Source organism: Uloborus diversus, chromosome 5 (assembly GCF_026930045.1).
Source record: "Uloborus diversus isolate 005 chromosome 5, Udiv.v.3.1, whole genome shotgun sequence".
Classification (NCBI taxonomy): domain Eukaryota; kingdom Metazoa; phylum Arthropoda; class Arachnida; order Araneae; family Uloboridae; genus Uloborus; species Uloborus diversus.
This window is the reverse complement of record NC_072735.1, coordinates 104,707,879-104,721,731: the sequence shown is the minus strand read 5'-3', so window position 1 is coordinate 104,721,731 and position 13,853 is coordinate 104,707,879. Positions and strand designations below refer to the sequence as shown.

At 33.7% G+C, this 13,853-nt stretch overlaps 1 protein-coding gene across 1 annotated transcript in view; it reads right to left on the bottom strand.

The window, feature by feature from the left end:
- The window catches only part of LOC129223061 (cytochrome P450 3A8-like), a 367,737-nt gene that overhangs the window by 17,262 nt on the left and 336,622 nt on the right, over nucleotides 1-13,853 (bottom strand). Inside the window, exons 3-6 of the mRNA XM_054857625.1 lie at nucleotides 12,423-12,475; nucleotides 12,220-12,316; nucleotides 10,586-10,702; nucleotides 2,402-2,490 (exon numbers count right to left, since the gene is read on the bottom strand). Coding sequence (XP_054713600.1) covers nucleotides 2,402-2,490; nucleotides 10,586-10,702; nucleotides 12,220-12,316; nucleotides 12,423-12,475 — 356 coding nt within the window. The remainder of the gene's footprint in view (nucleotides 1-2,401; nucleotides 2,491-10,585; nucleotides 10,703-12,219; nucleotides 12,317-12,422; nucleotides 12,476-13,853) is intronic.

Genomic DNA, 13,853 nt, shown 5'->3' with positions numbered 1-13,853 from the left:
CCCCTTTCACAGGTCGGTCCACCCTAACAAGAAAAAGCATTACTGTACAAAATAATAACTGACTATGTATTGAAAACCAGATTTTTACTTATGAGAATGTATGGGCGAATCAACAAAAAATTGAAATGTTCATATTTTATGGTTGCAATGTAATGTTTCGTTGATCGTTCGAACCCATTTTAATACAATCAATAACTAAATTCTAGGGTAAGCTCTAATTTATTCGGTCATAGTAACAGAAACATTTGTTATCTTGTAAATCTTAAATCTTAAGTTTTGAGTTCTTTGGGCACACAGTTTAATTTGGGGGAAGTGGCAAATATGTTTCATCGAAAGAGTTTGAATTTGGAGCAAAATTCTCAGCTTAACTCTTATTAATCTCATTAATATTTTTTGTTACTCATAATTATCAGCGGTCGGATTATCCGCGGGTTTTTTTTCACATTTTTTTTCTTTTTAACTTATGACTGTGTTATTGTTCGCTTTTAGGTTTTACATATATTTTTATATTCCATTGTTTTATGTTCCATGTTCTTATTGATCCCATAAATATTTTTTGTTAGTCACGATTATCAGCGGTCGGATTATCCGCGGGTTTTTTTTTCACATTTTTTTTCTTTCTAACTTATGACTGTGTTATTGTTCACTTTTAGATTTTATATATATTTTTATATTCCATTGTTTTATGTTCCATGTTCTTACAGGGGCGGAATTTCAGCGTTTCATTTGGGGGGTCGAGTTTCTTAAATACGAACTGCCTCAGTATGGAACAAAACACATATTGACTAACAGCAAGTATTATCATGATATATGGGGGGGGGGAATTGCATACTTAAAGAACCCCCAGAAAAGATCTTTGTTGGTGTGAGGTTTTTTTTTTCAGTATTTTAAAAGACTATCTGTGAAAGCATACTATGCATTGAGCAGATGAAACGTGTTTCTAGCAGAAGAAAGTGATGAACACTCATTAAATAGACACACTTAAAGTATGAGCGTAACAATGAAAGTAAAATACCAAGTCATTTTATTGTGAAAATTATGCAGCCACACCACTGCACGAGCCTCTAACCATCGTTACGCAGAGCACACAAGAACGAGATATTTAGCCTATATGAGGAAATTACGTCGTTAGTTAAAATGAACCATGATTCTTCATCAGTTTTATTCTGTTGTGAAAAGGCAGGTAAAGGCTTGATGAATTTCTAATAATTTAAAAAACGCTTGCACAAGTGTTGAAATGTGTCGAGTTTCATCAACCATTACGGAGAACCAGCAAGATTGTTTTTCCTTAACATTGATTGGCGATTTACGTAAATTGAATTTGCTCATTTGTTATCATTCCTCTCAAAAAATTGGGGGGTGCGACCGCCCCCTCTTGACCCCCCTATTTGCCGCCCCTGTGTTCTTATTAATCCCATAAATATATTTCGTTACTCACGATTATCAGCGGTCGGATTATCCGCGGGACTTTTCACATTTTTTTTTCTTTTTAACTTATGCCTGTGTTATTATTGTAGTATGTAGCATGTGTAATGTAGTATAGTGGTATCAATGTAGCAATATTTAATAATTACATATAATTTAAATGTATGTGTTATTAATATTTTTAGCGGTTAGATATACACCAAGTATAGTTATTTACCTATTATTCCGATTATCCGCTGTTTTTGCTCTTCCACGGTTACCATGCCATCCTATTCAGCGGATGATAGAGAGTTTACTACATTCCAAACGGATTACTTAAGCGTTTTTCCAATTAACAACAAGAGATTGGTAATCAGGGCAGAATAACTCTTGATTGCTCAACAAAATATATTTTGGGGGCTTAAAGTTGGTGTAAAAGCCATTTTATTGAGAGGTTTTTGTGTACCTGGCATGGGGGCTTCTTTTTCAATAACTCATACCTTAAAGTTTAGAAAAACTAAGTCCAAATATAATGCGCTTATATAGCTCTAAAGCATAAGCATTTAACTCCTTCACCAAAAATAAACTGGAGTTTATCTTCATTTTTTGAAAAGTAGTTAAAGAGAACAGAAGCACTCTATGTCCTAATTTGCAACAAAAACATATATATCAAACACTTCTCTGAAAAACTCTTTTTCAACTTATCGTATATCATTAAAAGTTCAATAATTCTAACTTCAGTGGAGTAATTAGGGGAGAAGGGGGCCCCTAAGTATTTGTTTTCATTGTAAAAATGCAAGTGCAATGAGAAAAGGTTTTAAATTATCGTTTTTTCTGAAGAGGTCCCCCAAACTCCAACGTGAATTCTCCCAAATGTTTTTCTTTTCCAGCTATGGCACTGTTAAGCTCAAAATATTTTACCACATAATTTTAGATTTTTTATAAGATGCCTGATTAAAATTGTTTCAATAAGTTAGCCATGCAAAGATATACATACTTCTTTAAATCTACTGGTTCTCCAGATTTTGCATATTTCTTGTAATTATTCAAGCAAGTTTCAGTACTATCCATGATAATACTGAATATCTAAAAGTAGAAGTATTAAAATGGTGAGCAATATTTTTTTTTGTGAAAACTATGCAAGTATTACAGAATTGAAAATACAACTCAAGCACAAGAAATTAGCAGCTTAATAAAATACCAAGGTTTGAAAAAACATATTATTGAAAAGTATGTGGTACATAGAAATTATACTAGCTTACATCATTTATTGGAGATTTGTTACGCCATCATTTATTGCAAGCAATGCCTGCGGTTACTTTCTACCTTTTGTTCTTTTTGTTTTAGTTATTTGTTTGTAATCCTAACCTTTTTGTTCTTTTTGTTCTTTGCCTTGCCATTGAAAAAAAAGCATAGTTTATTGTGAGATATCTGCCGCTACATCTTGATTTTGATCATAAAGTTATACAAAATGAGGTGCCCTTCTCAATTAATAATGTTCCGACGAAATGATTATCTCCAGTAATATAAAAGACAACATCTCAACCATATTTGTAATGTATTTCAATTGCTAAGTATATTTATTTATTTTATTTTACACAAACTGCCGAATGGCAACACCTCATTGTTGAAAAGTAAAAGACGCACGATATCGTGTTCGATAGATTTTTAATTTAATTGAGCGACGACTCCTTAGGCATAACAACGTTATATGTGATGTAAATAAAGTTTGATTGATTTTTATAATATAATAAAGTCACATTTATATACGAAATTAGGGAGTTGGTTGATACCTTCCCGACTCCCTCAAAATTAACTTCAGAGACATAAGCGGCACGAATCGGGACGAGGGGCACTCCGAACTTAAAATTTTGGGACAGAGGAAATTCTCAAGTCGCTGAATGGAACTCCAGATTTTGCCAAATGGTAAAATACGGGTATGCACACCAAGGTACATCTAAAGAAAAGCGACATTAATTTGGTCATTGAAAAATTGCAATATTGCAATAATGTCTTTTGTCAAATCGTCAGGGAAAGCGTGTTGAATGAGGAAAGATTTTGGGAGGTCCTAGTGACCTCCCGAGACCTCCCATCATGACTATTGACTTTTCAACAAAAACAACAAATTTATCTAAATAATGAAAAATGCGTTTTCATGTATCTTGTTTAGCAATCACAAATGCTTATTGTTCTCATTTGACTGTTTTTGGCGTTACGCTGATTTTATTTTCCCACCAGTACCCTCTGCAGCATCACCGTCGACCTGCCGCCTCACGATGCTGCTCCTCTGGCGAAAACCGTATCCAGGTTGCGTCTATATCCTACACACACACACACACGCATACATACACACACCTACACACGCACACACACATCTACACATACAAACACATAAACACACATACACTCATGCCTGCACACAGACACAAACACACATGCCTACATACACACACACGAACGCCTACATGCGCGTACACGCACAGCACTGCATACACAACACTCACACACACACGCACCCACACACATGCGCCTACACAAACACACACGCGCATACGTACACACACACGCTCGTGATTGCGAAAAACATAATTTGAATTCAAGATGCCAAAAATTCAAATTAATAGAATTTAATTTTTTTCTTAGTTTCATATCAAAGAAACAAAGGTTGTCGTTTTTTCTTGTTTCCACAAATTGATTAAATCAATTCTTGGAGAAACCCACAAAAGATAGCATGCCTGAGTGAAACTATACAGTACAGTTATTTCGGTAATAAAATAGAATTTAAATCTCGTGCTGTGCCAGAAAGTTGCTACCTGGGAGGACAGTTGATTAACAAAAAATGGCCGTTGAATGTGTCTGACAAAACTGGCATTAACACAGGGGCGTTCATTGTTAAATATTTACTCAATTAGAATCCAGGTACGTATACCTGAATTAAGAGCAATAATTAAATGCTGCACTAGCCGCCTTCGGCGTTTTGGTGTACACTACCTTCGGCGATGTACTTCGAGGCAGTGCCGCGCAGTTCCTATGCGCAATGTCGTGCGTCGCACGACGGCGCCAAAGTTAAAAAGGCGCCGAGCTCTATCAATCAAATATGCTCCAAATGGGAGGGGGGGGGAATCTCCAAGCAAAAAATAAAAATAAACTTTTCATTTCATTTAATAGTGGTGGTGAAGTTATACTGCTCATTAAAGCAAGCAATCCTCCTCGCTGCGTATCTCAAAGGAAAAAAAATATATTTCCGTGTTGTGTCTAAACATTATATGCTGTGCTATTTAAAAGCGCAATCGTTTACAATGAAGTCACATGATGCTACTTAATGAATACTTTTGCATTTTTCTTCATGTTTGGAGCAGTGAATGCTGTTTCAGTATGTCTGTAACTTAACAAAGTTAGGCATACGAAGCACAAGAGATTTGCTATTCCCCATTTTAGTTCTTACAGTGAATATGTTATATTATAATTTGTGCAATAGATCTTTTTGTGATTTTAACTATTGTTCGTAGTTATTTCACTGTAACGTATTTTTTTTTTAAATTATCATACATCAAAAATACAGTAAGCACATTTGCATATCATTTACTTGTGCATAATCAGTGGCGTAGCTACACTTTCTGCCGCTCGGGGCGGTTTCTCAATTTTCTGCCCTTTTTGATGGGAAATAGAGTTAAAAAGAGTCAAAAGTATTTTGATAGGATTTTAATTAACAGGTAAAGAGACTTATTTTATTTTACTCCTTATTTTTCCTGCAGAAGAAAAAAAGTAAATCAGAGCCCCACCGAAACATTACAAAAATTAATACAAAATTCGGAATTTTAAGCAATTTTTAGTAACACTTTTCGAAAAGATGCTTGGAGCTTCCATTCATTTTTTCATTTTTTTTTTTTTTTTGCTTTCAAAATTAAAATTAGTTTTATGTATTTTTTGGTGACGTTAGGGGGGTCGGGATTTCTCATGGAAATTTTCCGAAACTGAAGTGTTAAAAAAAGTAGGCTAATTTAGATACGTGAAGATATTGGGGAATGTTTGGGGGCGCTGTCCGGAATGCTTTTCAACGAAATTGAAAAACGTGTAAATGTAGGCTGTATCTAGTGGTGTAAGGGTCTCCCCTAACTCCAACAAAGACTGGAATTTCCTCCCGAAATATTTTTAAACTTGTTAACAATTTTAGTCTATCTTTGATGACTTTAAAGAGAACAGGGATGGTTCAGGAGCTCTATGGAAATTTTTCGATGCCGAAGCTTCAAAAACGCAATCGTAGGCTATCTTTGACGGCATAAGTTTCCAAATGTTTCCAAAAATGTTATGAAGTCAGATGGTTTTTCCGTATACCGTGGAAACTTTTTGAAAATGACTTTCTAAAAACGCGACTTCATCCATTGTTTGACGGACAACGTTATGAGAGAGAGTTCGAAGAGGAGTTCCAACCTTAAATCTTTTTCGAAACGGTTACTCATTTTAAGCTCTTCATTACTGGAAAAAAAAAGGATTTGCGGTCTTCCCTCAGAAATTTCTAAAAACGAAATTTGTTGCCAACTGTTATGACGTGAGGGATTTCGTGCACATCGGGGGAAGGGGTCCCTACCTTAGAATGTCTCTGAAGTTTAAGTTTCAAAAATCCAACTTTAAGATATTTTTGGAGACATTGGATGAGATGGGGATTTTAAAACTCGAAGTCGATGTCCTAAATACACACTTTAGACTATCTTAGTAGAGGAAGGGTCAGGGCTTGACCACCCTCAGAAATTTGTTGGTATTGAAGTTATAAAAACTCAATAATCAATATTAGGCTAAAAGATGAGATGTGAAAGAATGAAGTGGGTGTTATCCCTTGGAAATGTTTCGAGACCAAATTTGGATGATTCTCTTTTTCACTAATAGAGGTAGAAATGTTCTCTAGGCTTCACCTAGTGGGCATTTTACTAATTAAAATCATTTCCTTAAATGGAATGACTAAATGTGAAACTCATTTTTCCTCCGTAATTCCTCCGTAATAGTTATGGTCCCTTGACTTTACACTACCACGTCCCTCAGCCTGTAGCTTCAGACGAAGGTAGAGAAAAAAACCAAACATAGTGCTGAGATGTCCACAAGAAAAACTATTTCTTATTAGAGTAATTTTATTGTCATAGTCGTGCTAAAACCTTAGAATTCGAAGACCATTTTTTTTCTTTTTTGCCTCCAGTAATAAATCAAAAGCATGATTTAATTATTGGGAAAACGCGTTAAATTTTTCCGCATCAAAGGGGTGAATTTGCCGCCCCCAAAAATTGCCGCCAGGGGCAGACCGCCCCCTCCGTCCCTCCCTAGCTACGCCACTGTGCATAATACACATATATTTCACACAATAATTAAAGTTAATTTTTTAGTTTTAAAAAGAGTAACGACTTGACCATAATTACTAGATTCCCCCACCCCCTTTTTCTTCAATTATTTGTGTATTAAGTTAAAGAAAGAGCTTTGGACAATGTGTTTGTTTCAGATATTAAATTGAATGAATTTTTAACGATTCTGTAATTTAGAATTTTTCGTTTTACCGGCAAGTTTTAGATTTTAAGGTGGAATATCCTCTACAATATTATCCTTCAATTTTGAAATATAATCAGTACCCTCCTGTCCCGTGGCGCAACCAGAAGGGGGGGGGGCTCCTCAGGGCACCCCTTCGGTTGCCCTACCCGGTGCCCCTCTCCTCCAGAATGCTGAGTTGAATGTTTTTCAAAAATATTCTTTATTATTGAAGAGGAAAAAGAGAGAGAGAGAGAGAGAGAGAGCGCTCAATGTATTCAATATCCATTTACACGATCATTAATTTTTTCATCCATTTATTTGATAAAGAACAGATTAAAAAATCTTACAATCTGAATATATAAAACGACATAGAAAACACATACGAAATAGCTAGCAAATTAATAAAACTGTACTTCTTAATTTCAAATTCAAAATGAAATGTTTTCACGATAGTAGAAGTAGTATTGCTTTTACTAAAGCAAGTATCTTTTTTTAGCCTGCAAATAATGGAGCATTCGCTGACCTTTATTTCGAAACGTACGCATATAGTTTCAGTCTGTTTAGTTAGTTCAGTTATGTATGCATCAGTCTCTGATAAATAGTTGCAATGAGAATAGCAGTAATACAAAGCTTTATTCTGTAGTTACAATGTTTGTAATATATAAACCAAAAATTCATTTGTATTTTAAATTATGTATACAAACTAGTGCATGTGAGTAGTTTTATGTCTCGCTACCTAAATGCTCAAAAAAAAAAAAAAAAAAAAAAAAAAAACAGTTAAAATTTAGATTATTTCAAAAGAGGTAAAAGTACGTGGTATATAAACATGAAATACTATAGCACAAAAATGACTCGCTTAAAAATAAAATTGTGTGTGGTAGAGATACACGATAGAAGTAGACCTTTATCTCTTTTTTTTTTTTTCACGTTCTGAACTGTCACTTCACTCGCATGTTTTCTCTCATGCCGCGCTCTTGTTCTTCCTGCACTTGACGTAGGCACATTCACAACAGAATTGTATATTTAAATGAAGAAAATAGATTATAAACAACGAGAAAATTAAACAATACTCAAAATCTGCATTTCAATTGTCGCTAAAAACCATGAAAAATAAAAGTAATTACAAAGTTAATTTTGTTAACAAAAGTTAACAAACCAACTTTAAAACTGAACTTTTGCAATGTGGATTACATATTTCAACTGATGACTTGACTTAAGTCAAAAAAAATCTTTGAAATATTTCATAATTTTAGCAGTTTAAAATGCTCACAATACAAATATATGATTGCTTAAGTTCAGACTTGAAATTAATTTGTTAAATTCATTAAGGAAATTAACTTTATAATTATTACTATTTTCCATCGTTTTTTCGGCAACAATTAAAAAACCTTGGTATTTTGACTCAAAATTACTATTACTCCTTTTTTTTGGCAGCAGTTAAAAAATAACTACGTCATTTCCTTCACACAAAAAGTTTGCGAATCAGAGTTTTAAAGTCATAGCATAAGTAGTTTCACTTAAAAAAAAAAAAAAAAACCTTAGTTCTTTGAAATAACTTCTGAAATTAAGATAAAAAAAAGCTACTTTTTGGCACATGCACATAGTTATTAAATTAAAAACTGAGAGTTATAATCACCTTTGACTTACACCATTTTCAGTTTTCTCACGCAATTCATTCTTGCCAGCATTATTTATTTCAAGATGATTAAAAAAAGCTCTAGATCTCATGATTAATGGAAACTTCGTTACAAAATTTTGAAAGTTTGCTTTGTTATGACACTTGATAAATGATTTTACGCAAATACTGTTAGAAAATGAATTGACCACCCAAATTCCTTCTGGCACGAAACGTATACATAAAGAGGTTTATAAATCATGTAAACAGTTTAAAATTAGTAAACGCCTAAAGTCATTCCAGTTCTCATTACACATTCCATTCTCGATGCATTTTGCTAATTTTGTGTTCGTCAAACCCCTTTGATACTCTACTTAATTGATATATTATATGGTATATGATAACGGTATGCTAAGATCTTTGTTAATGGGCATAGAATTGAAGCAATTCAACTCCATGTTAGAATCTTCATTAACGATTATACAGCTAAAGTAATTTGAAGCTATGTTATGATGCATATCAACGGGCATGAAATTTAAACAATTCAGTTCATTAGAAGGCAATCATAAACACATATTTACAAGGGTCATTATGCTCTAGTTTTCAACGTATTTAGACGATTTTAATGTAACATAGTGATTGTACATCTAGTTTAGATTTGAAAACTTGGAAACTCTGCTGCAGGTATTCACTTTGAATCAGTTTAATATTTTTCTACGTTCTTTTAAGTAAAAAAAAAAAATGTTTGCAATATATTAGATGCAACAACCATAGAGTTATTAAAATGGGAAGTTAATTTAAATTCTCATGATATTCCTTTATACGGTGTGTATAGGCTAAAGTTGCCCAATATGACGGAACCCCCTAATATAGGGTACCAATGTTTTTTTCTATATATACATTTAACAACTATAGTAGAACCTTGTTTATCCGGATTAACTGGGACCAAAGGAAATCCGGAGAAACGAAAAAACGGATAATCCGTTCGGTATCTAAAATAAGCAGAAATAATCTTTAACTAAGCAGACGTACCATTTATTACAGTAAAAAAATAATGCTGTGTAGCAATATCCAATTTATCATTGATATTATACAATCAAACTCTTTATCTCTTACAGTTCAGTTGCAGTGGTGTCGAACTGGAGCTCCGAGTACGCCATGATGTTTTTCAAATTACTATAATTTGTTACGTGATATCTGCAGGAATTATGAATTTAATCAAAATAAAAATCAAATGCTTGGCTTACTGATGGTTCAGCTATCATAATTTAAAACTATAACTTGTGGAAATCTAAAACTTTCTAAAACTCAGAAAATTTAGTCCGGATAAACAGAGGCCAGATAAACGAGGTTCTGCTGTGCTTAGAATAATGGATTCACTCGCCTAACATTTAGTGCATGGTGTCGGGAGTGGCAACAGTGCCGAGGATAAGACGTTTCACTTGTGTGAGTGGCAACGGTCAGTAACAAAAGAAAGGATGCTCGCGCCATTGAATGTAACTGGAGTTTTTTGCGTATCTTGGAGTTCTGTAGTGTTTTTTACAAATTAAACGTTCTGTTTTACGCCATATTTGTGTCACAGTTGTTTTAGACTCAGAGGCTTGCTATGATACATCGGATAAATATTTGTTTTAAAAGTAGTTCTTTTATAGCTCTGAATTTTAAAACATAACACTAGATGCTGTGACCAAAAACATTGGTCTGATCTGCAGTTGTGGAGATTATTAGCGTTTGCCTGTTTCACAGTTCTTATTTTTTTCTACAGTGCTACAGTAATCACGTTGTATTGTCGTTATACGTTGAAAATATAACTTACTGCTTCTTCTTTTTAAATATTAAAATCGTGCATTTTCAGCTTTTTCTTTTATTTCAAGCATAATTGCTATACGTGATAAGGAATGAAAATCAGGTGGTAGAAGACCCGAATATAGGGTATAGTGCAAAATCGAGCAAAATACGCAATACACGACGAAGCAAGTTACTTTTTTTTTCAGAAAAGGGGGGAAAAAAGAAGCGAAAGTGAAGATGAACGACCACGGGTAAGAAAAGTCTTACCTTCTTTAATTTCCCTGTGGTAAAAGTAGGAGACATGATTGACCGAACCCTTTTCCAATCTTCGCCTTGAAGTGATACAAGATTGTTCTCCATTATTGAGTCTCCTAATTGAAAAGTCTGAAAGCAAAAAGTAAGAGTAAGAGAGAGAGAGAGAGAGAAATAGAGATAAAGAAAAAGAAATCAGTATCACAGATAAATGTTAAACAACTCGCTGTTTTACATACTGTCATTTGATTTCTGCATGTTGAGGTGTGCTATGCTGCAAAAATTCATGAACAAACGAGTAATGCAAACGGGAAAACGTTCATGAGTAACGGCAACGGGAGGGAATGGTGTTGAAACTGTGAAGAAGGACGTATATATGTAAAGAGCGCATGCTGCCGGACATGGCTCCAAACGATTTCTAACTTTTTGTTCCCAAGTAAATCTGGCTCGTAGAAAACATTTGGCTCTAGCCAGCGTAGATAATAGGCTGTGAGACCAAGTGGCTGCCTTCTATAACGGCGTTTGGGAAAACTGGTGCCACGTTACGACAAATGACACAATTAAAATAGTAACTATAAAATGCATGATGTATCTAAATGTTCCGAAAAAAGTTTTCACTGCCGTTTTTGTTTCGAAAAAAATCAATACTTGAAAAAAAATAGCCCTAAAATTTTCACTAAAATGTAGTTTTCTGGCTAAGCAATATAGATTGTAAATGCTAAAATTTATTAAAATGGTTGCGAAAGGCAAAAAATATGATGTTCTGTTCTTGCCCCGGATGTTATTTGTCTCTTATATTGTACAACTTTCCGGTTTATCATGTACTATCACGATAGACAGTAGGTGTATTGCATCAAGTTAAGATATTAATGAAACTTTTTTTTGGCGATTTTTTTTACACTTTTTTTTTAAAGAAACTGTTCCTAAAGATTGAGCGATCAGTTTTAATATTTACACTCACAATTTTGCAATTAATTATTTTTAAGATGAATAATTGACGAACTATTTACAAAAAAGAGAATGAGGTTTATCGTTTACACGATCTTGCGTTTTTTCCTAGAGTTTTTTAATTTTATTACGTCAATCTTGCGTTTTTGCGAAAAATCCCAATGGCATCCCTGGATCCAATTTTAATTCTGACACTAAGTGGCGGCTCAGTCAACTTGTTTATTAAACTAATCAATCATGTCGACGTAGTTGACTACGATGACATTAGCGTAAAGCACGCTTAATTCTGGAATGACGTCAGAGATAAAGAGGGTATATCTAAAGCAAGTATATCTTTTAGAGTAAGTTTCTAAATTTTATTTGTCGTCAAGAATATAATATCGTCAAAAATCACTGCCAGAAGAAAATCATGCAGAAGGGTGAGGAATTACAAATAAACATACATGTATGCATACATACATACACACAGTGCTGTAGTGGAGGGGGGAGGGGAGTAGAGGAACGTCATTCCATGAAATATTTGTTTTTTTCCCTGTAAAAATAATGCAATTTTGATGTAACTTAATTTCAAACTACTTGTTCTTGTGGTAAGTCCTCCGAATTTTTTTTTTTACAACTACAAACCTGCATACATATATATGTTGATACAAACACATACTGATACATACACCAGCATATACATTAATAGACTTGTTACATACCCTGCGATTTGGAAAGGAGAGAAAATCTTTCACCAATATTTTTTTTATTAGCACTGGATCAGCTATAGATAAAACTGGATTTGTCCCTTCATAGTGACTTAAAAAAAATATATAAAAATTATTAAAATTCGTATAGGATCTACAATGTTTCAACATAAAAACAGTATAGTAACATTTTTTAATCTTCTCAATAATAAACTTACCCATAAATTTGTCCGTATTTTCTGTATCTGTTGAGTTCAGTTTCATGAAGAGGCTGATAGAGAAAAAGCAATAAAATAAATAAATAAAAACCCTATAGTTTCATTTTTGTTTTTAAATACAGTGAAGTGCCGATTCCTCACAGGATGTTTCTCAAGGAACTGGGTTAAAAAACGTTGAATGCGGGAAATCTTAAAATACGGAAAATACATAGCAGCAAAACTGATGATGAGATCCGATGAAAAAACGTTAAATGTGGAAAAAAACTGTAGATTCAGGGAACATGAAATCGAGGTTTCACTCTAGCAATTTGGGCCAACTCCATCGTTACAGACTGACAACCACAGTTGTGAACACAGTCTTGTTAATTTAAAAGATGATATTTTTTTGGAAACTATTGTTACACGTTCGGTGCAGCTTCAAACTTTCTTTGAATGACGTCACAATTCTTGAGAAAACACTAGAGATATATTGTACAACTATGTACAAGAAATGTAGTTAACAAATGCTAAATTAACCATAGCAATTAGGCAAATATCGATTAAAACCGTAAATTCAACGGTAACACACGCATTCACATCAAAATGCACAAAAACACAGCCCAAAAGGCTTCACAAAACAGAGCTAATACACTCAGTGCAACGGCTCAGTCGAGACTTTGAACTCGCCGCCTGTCTATTTGTAAATCTCGAAAGAGAAGTTTCAACAAGATTCGAAATGCTTCTCGTATTTCCTTTTTATTCATTCACGAATCTTATCAATGAAAAATAGGGAGACCGTATACTTCAGTCAAATGTCAGGGGGTTGCATGTACATTACAAGAAGCTATTTACAGGTTACGTTACTAAGATAATTTTAGTTGAAAAATAATAGAATAAACGCCAAATTTAGCTAGATTACAACAAGAAAATCACAAAAATAATTACTACTTACAGAATTTGTAACACTATTTAAGAACGTTATATGTAAACAACAAAAGGTCATTGCAACAAACAAATACAAATAACCTTTGTTTCGATGTACCTTTATATTTATACCTATTATATTCAAAATAACTGATAATCCTTTGTGAAAAATGATGATGAATGAGATATTGTGAATGCTATAGGGGTTTAGAAGTAATTGTCTCACACAGTTTTCTCAGCTATATAGTAAATAACGAAAAAGAAATTTGCACCCGTACCAGACAAAGATCAGCGTTTCTCAAATTGTGCTTCGCAGAACCTCCAAGGTTCTATAGAGATAACTCAAGAGTTCCGCAAATCTTGCATTCTTCCTTAAAAATTAAATTAGTCGCCTAAAAATTGATAAAGCAATGTTTAAATAAAGCTTTTAATCGGTATTTTCCTGGAGAATATCAGAGAGAAAGTATCAAAAAGAATTACGGATAAAAAACCAAATTTCCGTCACAGTATGACCTTCGATTATGACAG